The 27836-nt window shown below is 36.8% G+C and overlaps 1 protein-coding gene across 1 annotated transcript in view; it reads right to left on the minus strand.

The window, feature by feature from the left end:
* Positions 1 to 4498: 4498 nt before the first annotated feature.
* sf3a1 (splicing factor 3a, subunit 1) overlaps positions 4499 to 27836 on the minus strand; it is a 44966-nt gene continuing 21628 nt past the window's right edge. The window contains exons 11-16 of the mRNA XM_069933394.1: positions 20314 to 20553; positions 19236 to 19443; positions 18719 to 18867; positions 14632 to 14733; positions 7487 to 7558; positions 4499 to 5140 (exon numbers count right to left, since the gene is read on the minus strand). Of these exons, the coding sequence (XP_069789495.1) occupies positions 5039 to 5140; positions 7487 to 7558; positions 14632 to 14733; positions 18719 to 18867; positions 19236 to 19443; positions 20314 to 20553 (873 nt within the window). The 3' untranslated portion in view covers positions 4499 to 5038. The remainder of the gene's footprint in view (positions 5141 to 7486; positions 7559 to 14631; positions 14734 to 18718; positions 18868 to 19235; positions 19444 to 20313; positions 20554 to 27836) is intronic.

The raw sequence follows: 27836 nt of genomic DNA on the forward strand, positions 1-27836 counted from the left end.
TTTTTAAAATTCAGCCATAATTGCACAAACTTCATCATACAGTGCCTTCCATGTTTGGGACAAAGACACATTTTTCCTTTTATTTAGTTATATATTTATAATCAAATAATTCACATGTGATTAAAATGCACATTCCAGATTTTATTAAACAATATTTGTATACATTTTAGTTTAGTCTTCTTCTTTGGCTTGGCTTCGCGGACGAAGATTTATGGAGGGGGTAAATGTCCATGTCAGCTGCAGGCTCGTTTGTGGCTGACAAATCCGATGCGGGACAGGCAGACATGGTTGCAGCGGTTGCAGGGGAAAATTGGTTGGGGTTGGGTGTTGGGTTTTTCCTCCTTTGTCTTTTGTCAGTGAGGTGGGCTCTGCGGTCTTCTTCAAAGGAGGTTGCTGCCCGCCGAACTGTGAGGCGCCAAGATGCACGGTGCCCACATTTTAGTTTAACTATGTAGATATTACACCATTTTTTTTATACATAGCCCCCTAATTTCAGGGCACCTTAATATTTGTGACAACAATGGGATGTATGGTAGTCATGTTTAGTACTTTGTTGCACATCCCTTAATGCAATGGTTGCCTGAAGTCTGTGATCCCGAGATATCACCAAGTGCTGAGCATCTTTTCTGGTGATGATCAGCCAGGCCTCTACTGCAGCCATCTTCAGCTCCTGCTTGTTTCAGGGGCCAGTCCCCTTATGCTTTCTCTTCAGCACGTGGAAGACAAGCTCAATTGGATTTTAGACTGGATGACTGACTTGGCTATTCAAGAATTTTCCAGTCTTTAGCTTTGAAAAACTCCTGTGTTGCTTTAGCAGTCTGTTTGGGTTTATTGTCTTGCTGTAGGATGAAGCACCATCCAATGAGTTTGGAGGCACTTGCTTGAACTTGAGCTGATGTTTCTACACACCTCAGAATTGATTTTGCTCCTGTCATCAGCAGTTACATCATCAGTGAAGACGAGGGCACCAGTACCTGTGGCCGCTTGACACCCCCATCACCATGTTTCATGGATCTTGGGCAGTTCCTCCACACTTTGCTCTTGCCAACACTCGTACACAGGTTAATCTGGGTCTCATCTGTCAACAAGACCTTTTTCCAGAATTCTGCAGGCTCTTTTAAATATTTCTTGGAAAAATTGTAATCCGGCCATCCTGTTTCTGCAGCCAACTAGTGGTTTGCATCTTGCGGCACAGCCTTTGTATTTCTGTAGGTAGAAGTCATTGACACATCGACACCGTCCTCCTGAAGTCTTTCTGATCGGTCAGACAGGTGTTTGAGGATTTTTCTTCGTTATGATGAGAATTCTCATCAAGAGTGGAAGTCTTGGCCTACCAGTTTCTTTGCAATTACTGAGTTCACCAGTACACTCTTTGTAATGGTGTTCCAAACAGTTGAATTTGCTAATCCTAAGGTCTTGATGTATCTTACAGTTTTATTTTTGTTTTTTTTTAGCCTCATAAGGGCTTCTTTCACTTTCATTGGTGTAACTCTGGTCCTCATGTTGAAAAATAGCAACTACAGACTCCAAAGGTGATCAAAAGCTTAGAAACCTATACCCAATGAAGCAATTTAACAGACCAGAGTACTCACAAACACTTGTGAAGCCAAATGTCCCAAACATTATTGTGCCCTAAAATGGGGGAACTATAAAAACCTGAATTTTCTACATGGTCAAACTGTATACAAAAACCCTTTAACAAAATCTGGAACGTGCACTTTAATCTCATGTGAATTGTTTGATTACAAATTTAAAACCGTGGAGCATGGGGGCAAATATAGAGAAAAAATGGAGGACTGTAAATCATTGTAGATTCACGAGAAAAATTGCCACTATTGTGTGCCATTGGAATCTGCCGGCACTAACTCAATTCTACTTGCTCCATATGCCAGTTCTTTTCTTTGGCTTGGCTTCGCGGACGAAGATTTATGGAGGGGGTAAATGTCCACGTCAGCTGCAGGCTCGTTTGTGGCTGACAAGTCCGATGCGGGACAGGCAGACACGGATGCAGCGGAAAATTGGTTGGTTGGGGTTGGGTGGCTACCTTGATTCAGTGAAGAAGGCAGAATAGTGGTGAGATTAGGATATCAACGAGGAGGTAAGTGGGGAAGTGTAACATCTATTCCAATGCTAACATTATGTGAGACATGAAAAGAATGGACCAATATTGAAAAGGTAGGATGAACAAATCACTAAACTGTCAGTGACATGGATTTATTTTTTTTATAGCCTGCCTCTAAAAGGTTTACATTTTACAAAAATGTAATTAATTAATTTTAATTTATCAGTGCAGCAATAAAAGTGATTGCGGAGGTACAGCAAGATGTTGTCAACAAATAACATATGGTGATGATGTCAGAGAACCAAGCTGGGGATATAGAAAGGCAAGAAATGCCCAAAGAAAAAAGATTTTGCCTGAAACATCTAAAAAAATGCAAATAATTCTCCAAAAGTGTGTATTATTTTTGTTAGTAAAATATTAATTTAATAGTAATGAGAATTTTTTTTGGAAGACAACTGAAATAATGGGTTTACTTAATCGTATTTTAGTTTTGGTTGGACTTTTAATTCCTTCTTCAGTATGTTCTATTGACAGCCATAAAAATATATTGCAACAGTCTATTTCAGGAAAGGAGGAGTATACATAATTAGCCTCCAAAATCCAGTGTGCTTCCTCATCCAGCGCTAATGTTGCAATTATCCATTCCTTGCCAAAAAGTGAAAAAAATAAAACAATAGATAAACCTTTGTTTCTTTTTCTCACTTTACCAAAGGACAGCATTGCACAAGATTACGAAATAACTACAGACTATGTTCAGGATTGTTATACACCTGTGTCTCCTCAATAAAACCAATTCTTCTGATCAACAATCAATACTGTATGTGCCTAGTTTGGTGGTGTTGTTCAAAAAGAAACTCTTAAATTTACAAAACTTGGCAACCATACTGGAAAAAGTGAACAGTGCTTATACAATACCAGTACAAATGCCACAAAAAGCAAAAAAATAATGTAATTACATTCAAAGTATTTCTATTCCCTTGATAATGTAAGTTATTTGTTCACCAAATCACAACAGATTAGATGATAACATTAGGATTGGTCCTTAGTGAGCACACTGTTGCCATTGAGACAAACAAATGAATCAACAATTTCTCTCATATCCACCTTTTCAGGTACAACTACAGGTCTACCTTTGTTTTTAATGTTTCATTTTTGTTTGTCTAATTGCTGCTTTTTAAAGTAATTGTCTGGACAAGTTTGGTCCCACACCATATCATAAGGATTTCCCCATTTTCTCCATCTTAAACAGCACTTTTCTGGCTATAGTAAAGGATCCTCGACTTGAATGTTAACCATTTCTCTCACAATTGATGCCACTTGGTTTGCTGGATGCTTACAGTAATTTTTTTTCAGATTTCATTCCGATTATAAGGTCAGAGTTGGATTCTAGGCCAGTAGCAAGAAAATGTAGGTTCTCAGGGCTGCTGACAGGATAAAATTACTACTTACTCCCATAAGTACAATTGAGAGAAGGTAGGCTTTGATCATAGTTTGCAAAAAGTGTGTCACTTGATCTGGAACAAGGCTCTTACAGAAATGGGCCCAAGGAAAGAAGTTGGTATAAATCTGCTCTCAAGACAAACTTTTTGACCTACTTTACCTCAAGTTATTTACTTCATACCATTTTCTCCTTTCAATTTACTTTTCGTTCTTTAAACGCTCATTTTGTGTTACAATAATCCCTCATTATTTGCAAGGGGTAAGTTCCAGAAATGCTTGTTAATAGCAAGTTTCTAATTTTGACTGAAATAAACATATTTTAATGCTTATGCCTAAAGGTGATAGATATGCCAGTAAATATATACTATCAAGTTTGAAACAACTAGGTACAGGTGGAGTCTGGCTCTCTTGGAGCAGCTTTATTAGGGAGTAAAGAACTTTAGGCAAAAGGTATGTGGTTATTATATGAATCATTGGTATAAGGAAGTACAATCCTCAAACTACTTCCATGTATTCAAACTTACAAGGAGGGATAGGTTGTTGACATTACCAGGTACAGTGGTATAAATAAATATCCATTAGAACAGCAGTTGCAATGTTACAGAGCAGGGAACCATTTAACAATTGGTCCAAAAATGTGATCATACTTGTTTAAACTAATTGATAAAAGGAATCATATTTTCTAGTCTTCCATGGATGCTGGTTGTGAAAAGTTAAAATTGCAAACAAACCTACATTTGTGAGATTATGAAGTCTGGAATGTACTTAATTGCTCATCCCCTAGTAGAATAAAAATGAAAATCATAACTTCATAAAGAGTGTAAGCTATTCACACTTAAGGAACACAAACCAAATGCCAGAGCATTATAACCAAATAACATTCGACACGAGATCATGACAAAGGTATACACAAACTTAATTGAGAAAATTATATTAAACTGTAGAATTGGGGGAAGATCAAGAGCCAAAAAGTGATTTTATGAAAGAAAATTCACATTCAAAATATGAAAGCTTTATTGAAACATTGAAGAAAAAAATAAAAAGCATTTCCGAGGAACGCGATTCTACAATGAAGGGCAAGAGGATCACCAAATGGATGAAATAACATATGCTTAAGTTCAGTAAAGAAAAACAAAAATGTTTTAATTGTATTTCCACAAATTATAGTTTAGACTCACAAGAACAGATAACATTTTATTAAAAATATTTAGAGAGAAACACAATGCAATAATCTCACAAAGGAGCAGATAACAACGCAAGCTTCTGACATGGAATCCCACCAGAAGTCAATAGCAAAATTGAGTTTAATCACCATATATTTTCAGACTTTCTGATCACAGATGATCATGCTGAAGAAACTTCATGTAACAAAAGCGTTCTTAATTATTAATTTCTATTGTTACATTTTCTAAATAAAAACTGCCTGAATTGCCTGTTAAATGACAATGTTTTTAATCTTCTGTATGTTAAAGAATGGATAGCTGATATCAACATTCCCTTTGGTGTACAGAAACACTGTCAACTTGCAGTAATATATTACTTCTTCCGACCTCCACGTTCTTTGAAGGCAAGGTGGATAACTGAACCACTGGTCACGTTATAATAGGCCAGAGAGTTAGAATCTTTAATAAAGATGCCCTAAAACAAAAAAAATGTAGTTAGAGTTTAAAAAGTTTATTGTGTTGCATCTTAAAAAATTTAAATTGCTAACAATGGAAATCTGAACTAAAACACAAAATGCAGGGGGGGGGGGGGGCAAGAAAAATCAAGTCAGCCTGCATTTATAGTGTTTCAGGTCAAAGACCCAAGTATATCCAGCAATTTCTGTTCAATTGAAATGTAGTTCCTTTCCTAATTAGGAAGATGAGTTATTTATTATCTTTTGATGAACTCTCTTAATTGGAGTACTAAGCATCATTTCCAGGGGAAACAAAAATGGAAACCACAATTCAAACCAGAGCTAAAAATTCAAAGCTAATACTGAAAAAAAAATAATCACCTAAAAACATTAACCAGGTGCACAATATTTGCATTAATTTCTGTACAAGATTATATATCATCTTAAAGGAATAATTCTTTACTCTGGTCTTACAGGCTTAAAAGGCAAGTGTTGTCACTGTTCACCATCAATAATTTCTTAAATCTAATGATAATCATGAAGTTGGCAGCAAAGTGATTGGATTTGTTGCTGACCTCAACCAAAGTTTTTCCAGAAGGTTCTAGAGATAATTATGGGTAGATTTTCTTTCTTTATCATTAATTTTATCTAGTCTCAGTCATGGAGCATAAATTGTAGGAGGAACTCTGCTGGTCTTTTCAGGATCTATAGTAGACAAAGATATATTGCCGACATTTCCTGCCTGAGCCCTTCTTCAAGGAAATAAAAAATCAAAAGGGAGAAGCAGGATATATCAGAAAGTCTCAGAATTCAAATAATGGGGAGGAATCCAGACCAAGAAAAGTGCTAATTGAACATAATAAGGGACTAGATGGAATTTATCACGTCTGTGCAAAATGAGACAAGGAATGGAGAGATGACAGGGGACACAGCCATGGTAAGGGGGGGGGGGGGGGGGAGGGGGGGTGTGGGTTTAACGAAAGCTGGAAAAGTCAATATTAATGCCATCCAGTTGGAGGGTGTTAATTCAGAAGATGAGGTGTTGTTCTTCCAATTTACGGGTGGTCTCAGTCTGGCAGAACATAAGACCATGTTGGCAAGAGCATGGGATGGAGAATTGAAATGGATGGCCACTGGGAGATTCACCCTATTGCAGCAGACAGAGCCAAGGTGCTCAACAAGGCAATCTCTCAGTCTGCTTCTAGTCTCTCCAATGTAGAGACCATCATAGCAGGAGCACTGGATGCAGTAGATGACCACTGCAGATTCACAAGTGAAACATTGGAAGGACTGTTTTTGGTCCTGAATGGTGCTGAGGGAGGTGTGGGCACAAGTGGAGCATCTCCTGCAGTCACAAGGGTAGATCCCAAGGGGAGAGACTAGACAAAGACTGGGAGATTGCTTTGTTGAGCACCTCAGCTCTGTCCGCTACAATAGCGTGGTCTCCCAGTGGCCACCCATTTCAATTCTCCATCCCATTCCCTTGCTGACATGTCTGTCCATGGTCTCATACTGCCAGACTGACACCACACATAAATTGGAGGAACAACACCTCATCTTCCAACTGGGCATCCTCCAACCAGATGCCTTTAATATCGACTTCTCTCACTTCACCATTCTCTCCATTCCCTGTCTCCTTTTGCAAAGACATGATACATTCTATCTAGACACTTATTACATCCAATTATCACCTTTTTTTGGTCTGGATTCCTCAGGCATTGTTTGAATTCTGAGACTTTCTGATATATCCTGCTTGTGCTTTCTCTTATTTTTCCTTGAAGGGCTCAGGCAATAAAACTTTGTCTCCTATAGATGCTGAAAAGACCAGCTGAGTTCCTCCATCACTTCGGTGTTTTTACTACAATCACAGTGTCTGCAGCCTATTGTGTTTCAATGGAGCATAAACTGTACCAGCAACATTTATGTAATTCACTAGTATTGAAGAATCCTCATATCCAAGAAACAAAAACATCCTGGCTTTTGAACTGAATAAATACAAAATATTATAGTGTACACAAAATTAACTGGAAGATTAAAATAACCAAACTCATTAGAATTTTAAATTTGTATTAAGTGAAAAAAGTTGAACCAATCATTAAATTAGCCTTTCAGTAATAGACATTCTTTAAAAAATCCATTTATCTCATTCAACAGGCTAATTTTTATTGAATAATTTTAAAAATGTGAGAACAGTTTTGCATAGTTGACACTTTCATCAGTTTAACGATTTCTATCAGCAGGGACTTCATTAATATGACTTGGGAGAAACAGGTTCACCTCAGTAAACCTGTGTTTAGTTTAACAATTGCAGCCTCCCGAAGTTGTAGTCAGCTTCACAGTCTAATGAAAGAAAATTTAATACCAACCTCATACTGAAGCTTTTGTTTACCAGCAGGCATTCCTGTTGCCTCATGGATTTTAACCTTGACAACAGACACCTGGTAAGTGTAAAACAAAATATATTTCAACATTCAATTACAGGTTAAAGCACTCTCAAGATACCACCACCTTGTTCGATTGACAAAATACATTTTGGAAAATGAGCCTCAGTTCTATAACTGTGTCAGAAGCAACTCCATCATCCACAAAATATGTAGAAAATACCTAGGTAAGGCAGTCTGCAATTAGTTTCCTACATGCTCCTCTTTATAATCAGACCTTTAAGGATGTTTTGTGATGAAAACAGTAATCCCTAAACCTGGAAATGCCTTGAAAGCCAGTCCTGATTGAATGGCCATCAAATCTGTCAAAAGACTTGTCTGGGGAATATTTCTGACATCAAAAAAGATTAACTAAAACATGAAAAATTCTTAAAACTGGCATCAATTAAAAATCACATAGCTGTACGTTAGAAGGGAGATGCTGGGCTATTCTTTTTTTTTAACATTAAAATTTTTTATTTTTCACACCATAAATCACATTAACCATAATACACACTTTTTCCTTTTCACACATATACAGTGACATTTTCTCCCCCCCCCCTCCCTTCTCCCAGCCCACCCCCCCACCCCCCCTCCCATCCATTTAAGGTATACAAATCTAAGATACATTAAACCAGTCAGACAATGTTGTCACTCAACAAAAAAAAATACACCAGAAATTCTACTGAGTCCATTCTTGTCTTTCCTTGTCCTTCCATCAACTTGGGTAATGATTGTCCCCGGTAGGTTTTCGCTATTGTATTTAATGTAAGGCTCCCATACTTGTTCGAATATTTCAATATTATTTCTTAAACTATATGTTATTTTTTCTAATGGAATACATTTATTCATTTCTATATACCATTGTTGTATTTTCAAATTATCTTCCAATTTCCAGGTTGACATAATACATTTTTTTGCTACGGCTAGAGCTATCTTAACAAATCTTTTTTGTGCATCCTCCAAATCAATTCCAAATTCTTTGTTTTTTATGTTACTTAGGAGAAAGATCTCTGGATTCTTTGGTATATTGTTTTCTGTTATTTTATTTAATATCTGATTGAGATCTTCCCAAAATTTTTCTACTTTTTCACATGTCCAGATTGCATGAATTGTTGTTCCCATTTCTTTTTTTTTTTTTTTTTTTTTAACATCGAAAACATCTATCAGATACCGTTGGGTCCCATTTATTTAACTTTTGAGGTGTAATGTATAGCCTGTGTAACCAGTTATTTTGTATCATACGTAACCTCGTATTTATTGTATTTCTCATCGTTCCAGAGCATAACTTCTCCCATGTTTCCTTTTTTATCTTTATATTTAAATCTTGTTCCCATTTTTGTTTAGTTTTACCATTTGTTACCTCATTCTCCTTTTCTTGCAGTTTAATATACATATTTGTTATAAATCTTTTGATTATCATTGTATCTGTAATCACGTATTCAAGGTTACTTCCCTCTGGCAAACTCAAACTGCTTCCTAATTTATCCTTCAAGTAGGATCTCAATTGGTAATATGCCAGCATTGTATCTTGAGTTATATTGTACTTATCTTTCATTTGTTCAAAGGATTTGAATCTATTTCCTGAAAAACAATTTTCGATTCTTTTAATCCCTTTTTTTCCCATTCTCTAAAGGAAAGGTTATCTATTGTAAAAGGGAGTAACTTATTTTGCGTCAATATTAGTTTTGGTAATTGATAATTTGTTTTATTTCTTTCTACATGAATCTTCTTCCAAATATTGAGGAGATGATGTAATACTGGAGAACTTCTATGTTGTACCAATTTTTCATCCCATTTATATAATATGTGCTCAGGTATCTTTTCCCCTATTTTATCTAATTCTAATCTTGTCCAGTCTGGTTTTTCCCTTGTTTGATAAAAATCTGATAGGTATCTTAATTGTGTGGCTTTATAATAATTTTTAAAGTTTGGCAGTTGTAAGCCTCCTTGTTTATACCATTCTGTTAATTTATCTAGTGCTATCCTCAGTTTCCCCCCTCTCCATAAAAATTTCCTTATTATTTTCTTCAACTCCTTGAAGAATTTTTCTGTCAAATGTATTGGCAATGCCTGAAATAAGTATAATATCCTTGGAAAAATGTTCATTTTAATACAGTTTATCCTTCCTATTAGTGTTAGTGGCAAATCTTTCCAATGCTCTAAATCGTCCTGTAATTTTTTCATTAGTGGATAATAATTGAGTTTATATAGTTGGCCGAGATTTTTGTTTATTTGTACACCTAGGTATCTTATTGCCTGCATTTGCCATCTAAATGGAGATTCCTTCTTAAATTTTGAGAAATCCGCATTATTTATAGGCATTGCTTCACTTTTATTTACATTTATCTTGTAACCCGACACTTCTCCATATTCCTTCAATTTCTTATATAATTCTTTTATTGATAGTTCTGGTTCTGTTAAGTACACTATAACATCATCCGCAAATAGACTGATTTTATATTCCTTGTCTTTTATTTTTATTCCTTTTATATTATTATCTATTCTTATCAATTTTGCTAGTGGTTCTATAGCTAACGCAAACAATAAAGGTGATAGTGGGCATCCCTGCCTCGTTGACCTGCTTAAGTTAAATTGCTTTGATACTTGTCCATTTACTACTGTCACTTTCGCTAACGGTCCCTTATATAATGCTTTAATCCAATTTATATACTTCTCCGGTAAACTGAATTTTTGCAATACTTTGAACAAATAATTCCATTCTACTCTGTCAAAGGCCTTCTCTGCATCTAAAGCAACTGCTACTGTAAGTGCTTTATTTCCTTCTACTGCATGAATTAAGTTAATAAATTTACAAATATTGTCTGTTGTGCGTCTTTTTTGATAAATCCAGTTTGGTCTAAATTTACCATTTTCGGTACCTGTTCTGCTAATCTGTTTGCTAATAGTTTAGCTATTATCTTATAATCTGTGTTTAGTAAAGATATTGGTCTATATGACGCTGGTGAGAGTGGATCTTTCCCTTGCTTTAGTATTACTGTTATTATTGCTGTTTTACATGACTCTGGTAAGCTTTGTGTTTCATCAATCTGGTTGATTACATCCAGGAGGGGCGGAATTAATAAGTCTTTAAATGTTTTGTAGAATTCTATTGGGAATCCATCCTCTCCTGGTGTCTTATTATTTGGTAATTTTTTTATTATCTCTTGTATTTCTACTATACCAAATGGTTCTGTTAATTTATTTTGTGCCTCTATTTGTAGTTTTGGTAATTCAATTTTAGTCAGAAATTCATCTATTTTCTCTTCTTTCCCTTCGTTTTCAGTTCGGTATAATTGTTCATAGAATTCTCTAAAGTTTTCCTTAATTTCTTTTGGATTATATGTAATTTGTTTGTCTTTTTTCCTTGATGCCAATACCATTTTCTTAGCTTGTTCTGTCTTAAGCTGCCATGCTAGGATTCCGTGTGCTTTTTCACCCAGTTCATAATATTTCTGTTTTGTCTTCATTATATTCTTCTCCACCTTATATGTTTGTAGTGTTTCATATTTTATTTTTTTATCTGTCAATTCTCTTCTTTTAGTTGTATCTTCCTTCATTGCTAATTCTTTTTCTATATTTACTATTTCCCTTTCCAACTGCTCTGTTTCCTGATTATAGTCCTTCTTCATCTTGGTTACATAACTTATTATTTGCCCTCTAATGAATGCTTTCATTGCATCCCATAGTATAAACTTATCTTCCACTGATTCCGTATTTATTTCAAAATACATTTTTATTTGTTTTTCAATAAATTCTCTAAAATCCTGCCTTTTAAGTAACATGGGGTTTAATCTCCATCTATACATTCTTGGAGGGATGTCCTCTAGCTTTACTGTCAATATTAAGGGTGAATGGTCCAATAGTATTCTAGCTTTATATTCTGTTTTTCTTACTCTATCTTGCATACTAGCTGATAACAAAAATAGGTCTATTCTTGAGTATGTTTTATGTCTAGCCGAGTAATATGAATATTCCTTTTCTTTTGGGTGTTGTTTCCTCCATATATCCAAAAGTTGCATTTCTTCCACTGATTTAATTATAAATTTGGTTACTTTGTTCTTTCTGTTAATTTTTTTCCCAGTTTTATCCATATTTAAATCCAAATTCAGGTTGAAATCCCCTCCTATTAATATGTTCCCTTGCGTATTTGCTACCTTCAAAAAGATATCTTGCATAAACTTTTGATCTTCTTCGTTAGGTGAATATACATTGAGTAGATTCCAAAACTCCGAATATATCTGACATTTTATCATTACATATCTCCCTGCTGGATCTATTATTTCCTCTTCTATTTTAAATGGCACATTTTTACTAATTAATATAGCCACTCCTCTTGCTTTTGAATTATACGATGCTGCTGTTACATGTCCTACCCAATCTCTCTTTAATTTCTTGTGCTCAATTCAGTTAAGTGTGTTTCTTGCACAAATGCTATATCAATTTTTTCTTTTTTCAGTAAATTTAGCAGTTTCTTCCTTTTAATTTGGTTATGTATTCCATTAATATTCAAAGTCATATAGTTCAACGTAGCCATTTTATACTTTGTTTATCTTCCCTTTCCGTTTTTCCATCATTACCTTTCCTCCTTTTCCATTTCTGTTTTCTTATTTTAAACCCTTTATAAGACAACATTCCTACAACATCAAACATTTTCCTTATTCTCCTATTTAAAACTTCTTTAGCCCCAATCTCCCCTTCCCCTCCTGAGTTGTCCTTTATCCCTTGTCGGACAACCACATCTCCCCTCTCCATTTGGGTTTGCGAATTCACTCGCAAGCGTAAGCTGATTTTGCAGTGACCGCAACTCCCCCCCACCCAGCACCCCCAGAAAAGATTTCACTTTTCATATGTAACAAAGGTCACTCTTTTAGTTCCCTCCTTATTCCCTCTATTCCATTTCCTTCCCTTATTAATTCTTGTCTATACTATCTATATTTTCCTCTAAATACGGATACATTCACGTATGCACATTATACATATACGCACTTATACCTCTTTACCCACATACATATAAATCGTGGTCATTTTTACTCTTATTACACGTCTTCATCCCTCAGTCTATTTTGTAATTGTTCTGCAAATTTTCGTGCTTCTTCTGGATCCGAGAATAGTCTGTTTTGTTGTCCTGGAATAAATATTTTCAATACAGCTGGATTCTTTAGTATAAATTTATACCCTTTCTTCCATAAAATCGCCTTTGCTGTATTGAACTCCTTTCTCTTCTTTAGGAGTTCAAAACTTATATCTGGATAAATGAAGATTTTTTGTCCTTTGTACTCCAGTGGCTTGTTGCACTCTCTTACTTTTTCCATTATCTTCTCCAGTACCTTTTCTCTTGTAGTATATCTTAGGAATTTTACTAAAATAGATCTTGGCCTTTGTTGTGGTTGTGGTTTAGAGGCCAATACTCTATGTGCCCTTTCTATTTCCATTTCTTGCTGTAGTTCTGGACATCCTAGGATCCTAGGGATCCAGTCTTTTATAAACTCTCTCATATTCTTGCCTTCTTCATCTTCCTTAAGGCCCACTATCTTTATGTTATTTCTTCTGTTATAATTTTCCATTATATCTATTTTCTGAGCTAACAGTTCTTGTGTCTCTTTAACTTTTTTATTAGATTCCTCTAATTTCTTTTTTAAGTCCTCTACCTCCATTTCTACTGCTGCTTCTCATTCCTGCACCTTGTCCATTCTTTTTCCCATTTCTGATAAGGTCATATCTATTTTATTCATTTTCTCTTCTGTATTGTTTATTCTTCTTCTTAAATCATCAAATTCCTGCGCTTGCCATTCTTTAAATGACTCCATGTATTCTTTAATAAGAGAAAGTAAATCCTTTATCTTGCCTTTCCCTTCTTCTTCTATTTCACTGTACTCTTCCTCTTCCTCTTCTTCTTCTTCTTCTTCTTCCTCTGGGTTGGCCACCTGCTGCTTCTTTGTTGCCCTTCTCTTCTCTTCTTTCTTGTTTCCATTGTCTTCTGTGTTCTCCTCTTGCTGCAGGTGTTCTGCAGCTGTCGTTGCCGGCTGTGGAGATCGACTCCCCAGCTGGTCACCCCTCCCGTCGGTGTGTTTTTTTTCATGCGCGGTTGCGCACTTTTACTCGGCTCAGCGAGCCATTTTTGTAGTCCGGTTTCTACCGACCTGAGGGAGCGGGTTTCTCTCTCCACCGCAGGCCTCTTCGAGCAGGTAAGGCCTTTTCCTTCATCTTCCGTTGTCTTCTCTTCCTCTCTTCTTACCGTTGGTTTCGACTTTTCTTTTCTCGTCGCCATCTTCTTTGCACCTTTATACTCACTTTTCTTTAACTTTTATTTCTGTGCCTTTGTGTTTTCCTTTGTTTTTTCCGACTTTTCTGGAGAGGGCTGGAGTTCACCGTCCGGCCACTACTCCATCACGTGACTCCCCCCCGCTATTCTTGAAACAAAGATGTGGAAGTACCTGATTAGTTTCAATAGTACTATAAAGAAGCTATTCCCCAGTTCTTCTCCACCTTGGATGGAGCACAAAAAAGATTTATTATGATAGCCTTAGCTGTAGCAAAAAAATGTATTATGTCAACCTGGAAATTAGAAGATAGCCTGAGAATACAGCAATGGTACATAGAAATGAATAAATGTATTCCATTGGAAAAAATAACGTAATTTAAGAAATAACATCACAGTATTCGAACAAATTTGGGAACCGTACATGGAACACAACAGAGAAGTCCTACCGCGGACCTCCACCACCTAAAATGACAGAAGAAGACGACGAAATGAACTGACCCAGTATGTAAAAGTAAAAGACACAAATTTCTTGTTTATTTTCATTGTGTGATGACACTGTTTAATGGGTTTAATGTATCATATAGGTTGAATGTTGAGTGGGGGGGGAGGGGGGGGTGAAGGAGGGAGGGAAGGGAGTGGGGGAGGAAAAAGGGGAGAAAATGACACTGTATATTCAAGAGGGAAATGTTTGTGTGTATTTTGGTTCATAGTGTGAAAAATAAAAAAAAATTAGAAAAGCTATTCCCAACAGGTGGCAATTCCAAATTTAAATAATTTACCAGTATTATAACCCATAACAGTTAATGCAGCTCTTGTATTTCCATACCTGATCTGTAAGAGGGAGTGTGAACACAAGGACCTGGCCATTCAACTTCCATTCTGACTTATCCTGCATGTTAGGTACCTGTATCTTGACTGTGACTGGGCCCTGAAAAGAAAAAAGGCCGCAGTTAAAGCTAAAACTATGTTTCTTAGATAAAAATTCACATTTTATGCATCAAATACTTGCTCATATGGACATAATGTAAATAAATTCAAAACAGCGACAACAACAGTTGTCCAATCTGATCTCCAAAATGGTTGCATTAAACATAGAAAAATCTAGATTAGGATTTGCTTTCTGTTAATAAAACTATTTTGGTCATTTCATGTGAAGTACTAAGCACGTTAAAATACTACAGTACTGTTAAAATTCAAAGACAAAAGTATTATTGTTGGCAAAACGTGAAAATGAGAATACAAGGGAGCACTAGAGAGTTGATAGAATAAGTCGCAACCTCCAGAGATCCTGTGAATTGTATTAATAAAGTATTATTTAACGGCAATCCAGGGAGCGTTCTATCAATTCATTATAGTTGGCAATGCTTTGAAGTAACAGAAGTGTTGAAATGCCTAAAAATAGAGACAGCATGCAGCAGTCCCAGAGGCCTACCCCACAGACTAAATACTCAGCCTCGCCTGATCCTGTCTCCCCAGGCAGTTCACTGAGCAACTAAAGCTAGCAGCACTAACTGAACTTTGTAAAGACACATTGCTCAGTGCAAATGAAAATTAAGACTCTCACCGCCGACATGATAAAGCTGGAAAACAGATGTGAGGATTTGAAAGTGAGGTCCGGGAGAAATAACATCAGGACAGTGGGGGTTCCCAAAGAAACCGACAGCACAAGTGAAAACACAGCATCAGCTTTATTAAAAGATGCATTCAGACTGGATAAAAAGTCACTGGTAGATCGAACACACCGCAGCCTATAGCCGATACCAGTGCTGGGAGAGCACCACGGGCTATAGTGGCCAGACTTCACTATAACATAGCCAATACCAGGGCTGGGAAGCACCACAGGCTATAGTGGCCAGACTTCACTATTACAGTGATTGTGATTGTGTGGATGTCCTACGCCGTGCCAGAGAATGCTGCGAGGTAAAACTGAAGAAGATGACCATCCTATCCCCGATGATACCCTGATCTTACTGCGAAAGTGGCCTGAGCATGGGCAGTGTTCAAAGTCAGGTAGGAACTGCATAACCTGAAGGGGATCCGATACAGCCCAACTATGGATCACTTACGACAACGAAGTGAAGGATTTCCTCTTGATTGAAGAAGGTGAAGTTAAGACGTGGAAAGACAACTGATTAAAATGGGAGAGCAATGGGGTGCTGCCACTTGTTGGGCTTTCTTATTTTAATCTGCAGTTACCAAACTTGTTAAGGTAGAATTCCAAGACTTATACAATATGCCATTAATACTGTTAAATTTATACACACATTTATTGGGCTGAACAACGTAGAGCTGACCAAAGTGCCTTGCAGTGTGCCTGTAAATCTAATTCAAAATTTGTGGAAGGAATGGTTATGTTTCTTTTCCACTTAAGCTCACTCACCGAGCCCTTCACATTTAGGGGCAAGGACGTTTGGACCACGTGGATGTAAAGGGTTGTCCCCACGGCTTGGTCTTAATATGGGGACATGTATTGTATTTGGGTATGCATGCAGATTTGTTTGTGTTTGTTGGGGGGGGAAAAGAAAGAAAACCACTTCATTTAGGATTATACAGCCCACAAAATCTAAATGTATAATCCAATAAATCCATGTATTCCTGCTGGGGGAATGCCAGTCAGATTTCTCAGCTAGAATATCAAAGGAATGGGAAGCCCAAAAGTTTTCTCCCATCTGAAACAGCTAAACAGAAAATTAGGAGAAACTGTGGGAAGAGGCTATTGAGAAAATTCATTCTACTACCTCCTGCTCTCGCTTGGGACTCATTCAGTTAAGGAGCTGCACAGGGTTCACTTTTCAAAATCCAGACTGTCAGCCATTTATCCTGAAATGGAGGACAAATGCATTTGGTGTAATGGCTCCCCTTGCCACCTCAATCACATGTTTTATCAGTGACCCTGAATACAAGGGTACTGAAGTGGAGTCTTAGCACACTATCCAAAATATTTAAAATTAATTTGCAACCCTGATCTTTAACTGCAATATTTGGAATCTCTGACAACTCCCTAAATTCCCTGCAGAAAGACACAGTAGTATTTAAATCCATTTTAGCCAAGCTTCTGATCTTGTTACACTGGAAGTCTGACAGGGGTCCTTCTATTGCACAATGGCTTAAGGATATCAGCTACTCTATTAAACTGGAGAAAATCAAAGACACGTTAAGAGGGCCCACCTGAAAATATTTCCACAAATTGAAACTCTTTATGCATTTTTTTTCTGAATGACAAGTTCTTATGGAGTAAAAGACTAAATGTGAGATGATTGTACCAGTACAATAAGTAATATACCGATGATACTGTCCACAAAGGTGCCAAGGTGGTCCGAGGGTGGGTCCAAGTGTGTATCTGAAGGCTTATGTGAACATTTGTGTATATGTATATTGGTTTTTCTGTTTAAAAAATAGGAGCACAATGTATATATGTACAAAGTTGTTTTTGATGCTCAATATTTTGGAGAAAAAAAGAGAATGCATTCATAAAGATGTAGGTGAATAGTACATTTGAATCCCTTATGGTTCAAATGTACAAATCACCAAAAACGTATTTAGTTGGTATTCTTAGTAAAACTCAGTTCACAGGATTTGGTCTGCCCCCATTTAATATGTTTAGAGCTGATAACCTTCATGCCTTGTCTCCATTTGTGTGGCAGTTCCTTAGCATGCTAATTCCTTGATTTCCCCCCCCCCCCCAAAACTCTTTAAATATCCCCAATGATCTAGCCTCTATAACACTCCAGGGTAAGGGATACAATAGTCATGAGGAAATATTATGGAGGATGACTAAACTCTTCACAAGCGAGACATATTTTAGGAGAAAAAGTGGACAAACAGCAGGTACAAGAAAGGAATGCCAGAACTGCAGCAACTTTTCTTTGTCTATGGCCCCTCTAGGACTCTGCTCAAAGTTAAAGGGACCCCTTCCCATTGAAGCAAGTTTTGTTTCTTCTGTACTTCTACCAGCTACACCAGAAACAGAAATATCAATGTTATGTGAGGTGTGAAGAAAAAAAAGGTGTTTTACTTAAATGTGCCAAAGGCCCTTGGTTTTTTTTTGGCGGGGGGGGGGGGGGGGGTGGTGTCAGGTGGCAAAGGTCCCCTGTTGAGAATGGCTGGTTTAGAGAATTGGCAGGTCATAGGAGATGGCATCCCTGTCATAGGTGGAATAATTATTTTCAAATGAAATAAGAGGCTACAAAACCAGCACTTTTGATTACACACAAAGTACAGGCAGTCCCTGGGTTACAAACAACTCATACTCACAAATGGGGTGTTCCCCAATTCACTCATGAACACTACATAAGAACCATAAGTACTTGATCCGCCTTATGTACAGATTCGAGTTATGAACAGACCCAGGTAACGAAACTTGCTCAAAACCTGAGGACTGCCTGTAAACTCTTGGAAGGACCGAAAACAAAAGATGAATGTTTTAAGAACAAGATATTGCTTTATTGGGGGCCAAATGAACAGGATCCTCTGGTTGAAAAGGCAACAGAGTTTCTAATCATCTTAGATTTATGATGAATAGAACAAGGAAGGAATTTACCAGAAGTGTATCTGACATGGGGAGATCAACCCAAAATCCTATTCATGTATCTCTATCCACATATGCTGCCAGATAGTTAAAGAAATATTAGATTAAAAGGAACAATTCATTAGCCAGCACTGCCAAGTCCAGCATTATACCATCAGCTTTTTAAAAGTCCTAAAAATGTTTAGTCTAAAATTCACATGACATTTTAAGATAATTGTACAACAGATAAAAAAAACATGAATACTTACTGAAATATCATTGGAGCCTCACTTAAACACAAGTGATTGAGCAACTGTTCGACATAACAGTTCATAGTTATTCTCTAAATAATATTAACTTTAAATTTAAAAATACTGCTTCACTTTTAAATAGTGGTATAACATACCTTGCTTCTTCGTAGAAATTCTTCTTCTGGAATAAGATTATCCTCGCTTTTCATCTTTTTGGTTGCTGGTTCATCATCCAGTGGTGGAGGGGGTCGTGGAATTGAAGAAGGAATTGGGGCAGGAACTGTTGGAGGTGCAGGTACAAAGGCTGTATTTCAAGGTGAGAGAAACATGTCAGCACTTCTGTTTTATTTTAAAACCATAATTCCTTCTTGAATGTTTAAAAATAAAGTATATAAATTGGTTGGTCACATTTTTCCACGAGAATTTCTTTGAGGAGAAGGTAGGGAAAATGAAAATCCAATCTGAAACAAAGTTCAGAGTAGATTGTTGGTCAGAACACCATGTGGTTCCCGTTATTCCTTTACATCCACCACAGAAAATGGATGAGGCTCCATCATCTTCCTACCCCATCCTAATCATTTCCCTCTATTATCCTCGACCTTGCTGCAGATTGATTAATATTCCAAAATGGATTTAAAATGAATGGCTATGCAATCTATTAAATAACTTTACCTGACGGTACTACCATTGGTGGTGGTCGGGGAGTCAAAACTGGTGGTGCTGAAGAAGGCATTGGTACTACATTAATTCGTGGTCCAGGAATCATTGGTGGCATGGGAGCTGACAAAACAGGTCCTGGTGCTAAACGGATAACAGGAGACATTGGTGGCCTAGGGAGAACAGGCATCGATGACATAAGACTCCGCACAGGAGGAGGCATCTGAATTTAAAAAAAAACACAAACATCACAATTGCACTTTGGTGCCAACTTTTTTCCACTTTCAGCTTCTATTATGAACTATACTCTTGATGAATTGGTCCTGATGCAATTACATCATGCCAGTAACATCACAGTAGAATTTTAAATAATAAAATCAACACACTGAATGAAAAATGAGCATTACAACAAGGAGTAAAGTACTCTTAGATAGGCACATGGATGTAAGAAAATAAGAGTGTTATGGGTATGAGGTAGATTGTTGTGAAGTTGGTTTACATAGGTCAGTTCAAGAGAGTGGGCTGAAGGACTTGTGTATACAGTTGGGTTTTCTGATACAACGCAGGTATCAATATCAAAGTTAAAAGGTCAAAAATATATCATGCACTGGTGCAACTCCAATGTCCAGCTATTTGCTAAAGTGGAAATCAAATCACAGAACTGCCGCATTTTCTTGTACATTGAGATTATTTTGGTTAAGGATTTTCAGCAGTTGGCAAAATATTTTTTGCTTGTGAAAGTCTCCTGCATTCTAAATATTTTCCCTTAAAGAAAAGGCAGTGAATTAAGAAGATGCAAGCCAAATGGGAAAAAGTCATGATTGGGCCAAAGGGCTTGTTCTGCATTTTATGGTTCTATGACTCTACGAAGTTCATTTGCTCAACACCCACAGTGCCAAAATAGCAGCATGGATCAGAAAAATTAGAAACCATATGATAAATGGAAAGGTAGCTCTGAATTATTTATACAAAAATTCAGAACTAATAAATACCAGGGCTGTGACTCCTCCCAAGTATGAAGGATTATCTGTTAGTGATATTTTAAAACACCTTAACCGAAGCAGATCAACATGATAATATTTGCCAAACTTACAGAAGGTGGTCTGGGTAATGATGTGATGGGAGGAGCATTCATTGAAGAATTTGTTGCAGATGAAGGTGGTGGGAGTTGTGGTAAATCCGGTTTGCTAGGTCCAATTTTCTCCTTGGTATCATCCTCTGGAACCAATCCTTTGGCCTTGTGGATAGCTTCAATCTGCTCTTGCAGTGTGATGTTGGCTTGTGCAGCTTGTTGTGTACGAGCCATACTACCAGAATGACCATCCCAAGTAACCTTTGCCACAAGATAAAACAAATATAAGTAAAGCTTACTTGTTTCTTTATATATTCTAAGGTTATTGCCAAAATAAAAGCACAGCCACAAACATAGCAAGAGCACTTCAGAGTACAGTAATTTTTACATAAAGTAACTTTGCTAATTTGTCCACACAAATTAATATTTCTGCATCCTTTAACTGAGGCACTTGCCAATAATGGTTTGATTCCTAAATGAACTTGTAGATTGATCAAGCAAACTTATAAATTATTTGCTCTCTGTACCGTCACAGCATTTTTTCATAGTTTAACTTTCATTAACTACTTTAAATACAATATGCCTTTCCTACAATTTAGAAAAGACATTCAGTTACAATATTGTTGCACATTTCCCTTGGTAATTTTGTGAGAAAAACAAATGCCAAGTAATTTAGATTAGTTTTTTTCTGTGAAAATTATGCAAGTTTATGATTACTGCTGTGAAACTGCAATACAGATAAGAAATCCAAGTCAAGTTTGTGGTCATCTGATTCTGCAAGTACAACCTGACAAAACAGTGTTTTGTGATCCTTGCTGCAAAACCCGCAGATCCAACCAGATATAACACACATACAAATGATGGTTAGTGTGAGCAGTTCCTTTGGTCGTTCAGCATTTTCACTGCCCGTGAGAAGCTGTTCCTCAGCCTGGTGATGCTGGCTCTGATATTACTATATCTCTCTCCTGACAGGAGCAGCTGAAAGATGGTGTGTAGGGTGATAGGAGTCCTCAATGGTTTAAAGTTCCCCCTTCAGTCAATGGGGTGGGGGGAAGTGGATCCTCTCTGCCACTCTTATGGTCCTGTGGATTGACCTCCGATCCATTTCTCTGCAGCAACTGTACCACACTGTGATGCAGCCGGCCAGGACCCTCTCAGTAGAGCTCCTATATAAGATTGACATAACGGTGGTCGGTAACCTTGCCCCCTTCAGTCTTCTCAGGAAGTGCAGTCACTGTTGTACCTTCCTGACAAGTAAGGAGATGTTGAGTGTCCACGATAGGTTGCTACAAAGTTGTACTGTCACATCATTTTTCAGTTTAACTTCCATTAACTACTTTAAAAATAATATACCTTTTGTCATTCCCAGTCCTCCCTCAGTCCACAATCATTTCTTTTGTCTTGTACACGTTGAGATTCAGGTTGTTATTCTCACACCATTTCACAAGATTTTCCACCTCTTCTCTGGAGCACAACTCATCATTGTTGCTGATGAGGCCCAACTGCTGTTGTATCATCTGCAAATTTGATGACATTGTTGGAACTGGATCTGACGATGTAGTTTTGGATCAGTACCGTGAACAGGAGCAGGCTGAGCACACAGCCCTGAGGTGCACCAGTGCTCAGTGTTACAGTGCTCAAGGTTATGCTGCTGAACAGACAGACTGGATTTTCCATTAGGAAGTCCAGAATCTAGTTACAGAGAGGGGTGTTGAATCCCAGCAAGGACAACCCAACTGAAGCCAACAAACAGGAGACTGGCATACGAGGCGTCGTTCTCCAGTTGGGACAGGAGGAGTGAAGGGGCAAGGCTACAGCATAGTCTGTGGAATGGTTTCTTCTATAGTTGAATTGAAATGGGTCCAGCGTCTCTGGGAGGTGTGCTTGATGTGTTCCATCACCACACACTTGACTCATTTCATAATGGTGGAGATCAGTGCTACATGGTGGTAGTCATTGAGGCCTGTTATTGTCACCCTCTTGGGCAGGGGTGTCAAGCTCAAATTCACAGAGGGCCAAAATTAAAAACTTGAACTAAGTCGTGGGCCAAACTAAATATTTATTGAAAATTTTGAACAACATCTGCATGTTTTCTCTTCTTTCAACATATGTAATGTTAAACTTTTTCTTATTAAAATAAATGTTTAATAATAGTTTTGGTTAAACTCTTTCCAGAAGAAGCATTAACAAATGAGAAATAAAATTTTCAATAAATAATATTTCTCTATAGCCTTTAAGCTCCTTTTAAATGTATTTTTTTTCACAAGCCAACAAGTCAAAAAAAGAAAAACTTGCTTCAATGACAAACAGGTTTGTCTTTTAAAATGATGAACATATAGTCTGTCTCCCACCTGTCTTGAAAGGTCCTGTTTCATGTGATTTAGGTGACAGGTCGCAGATGCTAATGAAAGTAAAGGGAGGAGGTGGGGGCGATTAGTGAGTTGACGCCAACGCATTTGCAAAGCATTCTGAGATTTGTAGTATTAGCTGTGCATGCGCTATACTGGCGCACCGGCCAGCGGGCCAGCTCTAATACATATTTGATATGATCTTGCGGGCCAAATATAATTATATCACGGGCCAGGCCTGAGTTTGACATGTGTGCTCTTGAGTATCAGGATGATGGTAGTTATCTTGAACCCTGCAGTACTGAGATCCATGAAGACCACTGTCAATTGGTCTGTGCCCAACCAGCTATGTTGCCTGGTCCCACAGGCTGCTCCAGAAAACCCACCCCAATTTTCAATTTAATCAATAAACAAGTTGCCTAAAACTTGCACAATAATAGGTGGAGTCACGTGATGGAGTAATGGCCGGAAGGGGAACTCCAGCCCTCTCCAGAAAAGTAAAAAAAAATAGAAAAAAACAATGGCACAAACATAAAAACCATAACAAAGTGAAAGTAAAAGTGTGGAGAAAATAGCAGCAAAGAAAGAAAAACCAAAAACAACGGGAAGAAGGAAGGACGTCGGAAGAAAGTTAAGCCTTAACGGTACGAGGAGGCCCACCGCGGAGAGAGAAGCCCACTCCCTGAGGTCAGTCGAAGCCCCGAACTCGGACTACAAAAATGGCTCACGGAGCCAAACAAAAGTGCGCAACCGCGCAAGACAAAAATAACACTGACGGGAGGGGGGAACCAGCTGAGGAGTAGATCTCCACAGCTGAAACAGGCAACTACAACACAACAGCAAGAGGAAAACATAGAAAATAACGAGAAAAAGAAAGAAGAGAGTAAAAATAAGAAATGAAAGAAACAACAGATGACCAACCCAGAGGAAGAAGACCAACACCAAGACACTTCTAATAAAAATAAGAAGACCAAAAATACCCAACAAAATAAAACAAACAACCCAACAAGAAAACCAGAAGAGACAGAGGTAAAGGACACAGATCCTGGAGTGGACTCAGAAGAAGAGGAGGAAGAACACAGAGAAATGGAAGATGAAGGGAAGGGCAAGTATATGGATATATTTTTTTTTAAAAAAAGAATATATGGAAACAGTAAAAGAATGGCAGTCACAAGAATTCAGTGAAATAAAAAGAAGAATAAAAAGTACAAAGAAAAAATGAATAGATTAGAGATGATCATGAAAGATATAGGAAAAAGAGTAGACAAGGTGGAAGAACGAGAAACAGCCATAGAAATGGAAGTAGATGACTTAAAAAAGAAATTAGAAGAATCTGATAAAAAAAGTTAAAGAGACACAGGAGCTGTTAGCTCAGAAGATAGATATAATGGAAAATTATAATAGAAGAAACAATATAAAGATAGTGGGCCTTAAGGAAGATGAAGGCGACAAAAATATGAAAGGATTTATAAAAGAATGGATCCCCAGGGTCCTAGGAAGACCAGAAGTACAGGAAGAAATGGAAATAGAAAGGGCACACAGAACATTAGCCCCTAAACCACAACCACAACAAGAAACAAGATCCATTCTAGTAAAATTCCTAAGATATACAACAAGAGAAAATATATTGGAGAAGGCAATGAAGAAAATAAGAGAAGACAAAAAACCCACTGGAATACAAGGGTCAAAAAATTTTTTTCTATCCAGATATAAGTTTTGAACTCCTGAAGAAGAGAAAGGGGTTCAACGCAGCAAAAACGACCCTATGGAAAAAAGGTTATAAATTTATGTTAAAATACCCAGCGGTACTTAAAATAGTTATTCCGGGGCAGCAAAACAAACTATTCTCGGATCCAGAAGAAGCACGAAAATTTGCAGAACAACTGCAAAACAGACAGAGAGATGAAGAGATGTAACAAGAACAAAAATGACAACAAACTATATGTATGTGTGTATGTATCTAAGAAGGGAAAGAAAAAGGGAAGAAAGGAAGTAAGGAGGGAATTAAGAGAGTGACCTTTGTTATATATGAAGATTAAAATCTTTTCGGGGGGGGGCTGGGTGGGGAGGAATAACAGTCATTGCGAAATCAGTTGACGCTTGCGAGCGGATTCGCAAATCCAAACGGAGAGGGGAGATGTGGTTGCCCGACAAGGGACAAAGGGCAACTCAGAAATGGGAGGGATTATTGGGGTTAAAGGAATTTTAGATATGAGAATAGTGGAAATATTTTATGTTTTAGAAATGTTGTCTTATAATGTGTTCAAAAAAAGAAAGCAGAAATGGATAAGAAGGGAAGGTGGTGATGAGGAAATGGAAAGGGAAGATAAACAAAGTATGAAATGGCTATGTTGAACTATATGACTTTAAATATTAATGGAATACATAACCAAATCAAAAGGTAGAAATTGTTAAATTTACTGAAAAAAGAAAAAATTGATATAGCATTCGTACAAGAAACACATCTAACTGAAGTGGAACACAAGAAATTAAAGAGAGATTGGATAGGACATGTAACAGCAGCATCATATAATTCAAAAGCCAGAGGAGTAGCTATATTAATCAATAAAAATGTACCAATAAAATAGAAGAGGAAATAATAGATCCAGCAGGGAGATATGTAATGATAAAATGTCAGATATATTCAGAATTTTGGAATTTACTCAATGTATATTCACCTAATGAAGAAGATCAAAAATTTATGCAAGATATTTTTTTGAAGATAGCAGACACGCAAGGGAACATACTAATAGGAGGGGATTTCAACCTTAATTTGGATTCAAACATGGATAAAACTGGGAAAAAAAATTAACAGAAAAAACAAAGTAACCAAATTTATAATTAAATCGATGCAAGAAATGCAACTTTTGGATATATGGAGGAAACAACACCCAAAGGAAAAGGAATATTCATATTATTCGGGAAGACATAAAACATACTCAAGAATAGACCTATTCCTTTTATCAGCTCGTATGCTAGACAGAGTAAGAAAAACAGAATATAAAGCTAGAATATTATCAGACCACTCACCCCTGATATTGACAATAGAGTTAGAGGACATCCCTCCATGAATGTATAGATGGAGATTAAACTCCATGCTACTTAAAAGGCAGGATTTTAGAGAATTCATTGAAAGACAAATTAAAATGTACTTTGAAATAAATACGGAATCAGTGAAAGTTTATAGTATGGGACGCAATGAAAACGTTCATCAGAGGGCAAATAATAAGTTATGTAACTAAGATGAAGAAGGACTACAATCGGGAAACAGAACAGTTGGAAAGGGAAATAACAAATATAGAAAAATAATTAGCAATAAAGGAAGATACAACTAAAAGAAGAGAATTGGCAGATAAAAAAATAAAATATGAAATATACAAACATATAAAGGTGGAGAAGAACATAATGAAGACAAAACAGAAATATTATGAGCTAGGAGAAAAAACGCACAAAATTCTAGCGTGGCAGCTTAAGACAGAACAAACTAAAAGAATGGTATTGGCATTAAGGAAAAAGGACAAACAAATTACATATAAGCCAACGGAGATCAATGAAAACTTCAGGGAATTCTACGAGTAACTATATCAAAATGAAAACGAAGGGAAAGAAGACAAAATAGATGAATTTCTAACTAAAATTGAACTACCGAAATTACAGAGGAGCAAAATAAATTAATAAAACCATTTGAAATAGAAGAATTACAGGAGATATTAAAAAAACTACCAAACAATAAAACACCAGGAGAGGATGGATTCCCAATAGAATTCTATAAAACATTTATAGACTTATTAATTCCTCCCCTTCTGGAAGTAATCAACCAGATTGATAAAACACAAAGCATACCAGATTCATGCAAAACAGCAATAATTACAGTAATACCAAAGACAGGGATAGATCCACTTGCACCAGCGTCATATAGACCAATATCTTTACTTAACACAGATTATAAGGTGATAGCTAAACTATTAGCAAACAGATTGGCCGACTATGTACCAAAAATAGTAAATCTAGACCAAACTGGATTTATTAAAAAAAGTCGAATAACAGACAATATCTGTAAATTTATTAACTTAATTCATGCAGTAGAAGGAAATAAAACTCCAACAGTAGCGGTTGCTTTAGACGCAGAGAAGGCCTTTTGACAGAGTAGAATGGAATTATTTATTCAAAGTACTACAAAAATTCAGCCTACAAGAGAAATATATTAATTGGATTAAAGCATTATATAAGGGGCCATTGGCGAAAGTGACAGTAAATGGATATATATCAAAACAATTTAACTTAAGCAGATCAACAAGGCAGGATGTCCACTATCTCCCTCACTATTCGCGTTAGCTATAGAACCACTAGCAGAACTGATAAGAACAGAAAATAAAATAAAAGGGATAAAAATAAAAGAGAAGGAATATAAAATCAGTCTATTTGCAGATGACGTTATAATATACTTAACAGAACCAGAAATATCAATAAAAGAATTACATAGGAAATTGAAGGAATATGGAGAAGTACAAGATCAACGCAAATAAAAGTGAAGCAATGCCAATGAATAATGCAGATTTCACAAAGTTTAAGAAAGAATCGCCATTTAGATGGCAAACACAAGCAATGGGATACCTTGGTTTCCAACTAAATAAAAACCTCGGCCATCTATATAAACTTAATTACCATCCATTAATGAAAAAATTACAAGACAACTTAGAGCATTGGAAAGACTTACCACTAACACTGATAGGAAAGATAAACTGTATTAAAATGAATATTTCCCAAGGATACAATACCTATTTCAGTCATTACCAATACACCTAACAGAGAAATTCTTCAAGGAATTAAAGAAAAAAATAAGGAAATTCTTATGGAAAGGGGGGAAACCGAGGATAGCACTAGATAAATTAACAGAATGGTACAAACAAGGAGGCTTACAGCTACCAAACTTTAAAAATTATTATAGAGCCGCACAATTAAGATACCTATCCGATTTTTATCAAACAAGGGAAAAACCAGATTGGACCAGATTAGAACTAGATAAAATAGGGGAGAAGATACCTGAACATATACTATATAAATGGGATGAAAAATTGGTGCAACGTAGGAATTCACCGGTATTGCATAATCTGCTCAACATTTGGAAGAAGATTCATGTAGAAAGGAATAAAACAAATGACCAACTACCAATACTAATATTGACGCAAAATCAGC

This window comes from Narcine bancroftii, chromosome 4, assembly GCF_036971445.1.
Source record: "Narcine bancroftii isolate sNarBan1 chromosome 4, sNarBan1.hap1, whole genome shotgun sequence".
In the NCBI taxonomy this organism is placed as follows: Eukaryota; Metazoa; Chordata; class Chondrichthyes; order Torpediniformes; family Narcinidae; genus Narcine; species Narcine bancroftii.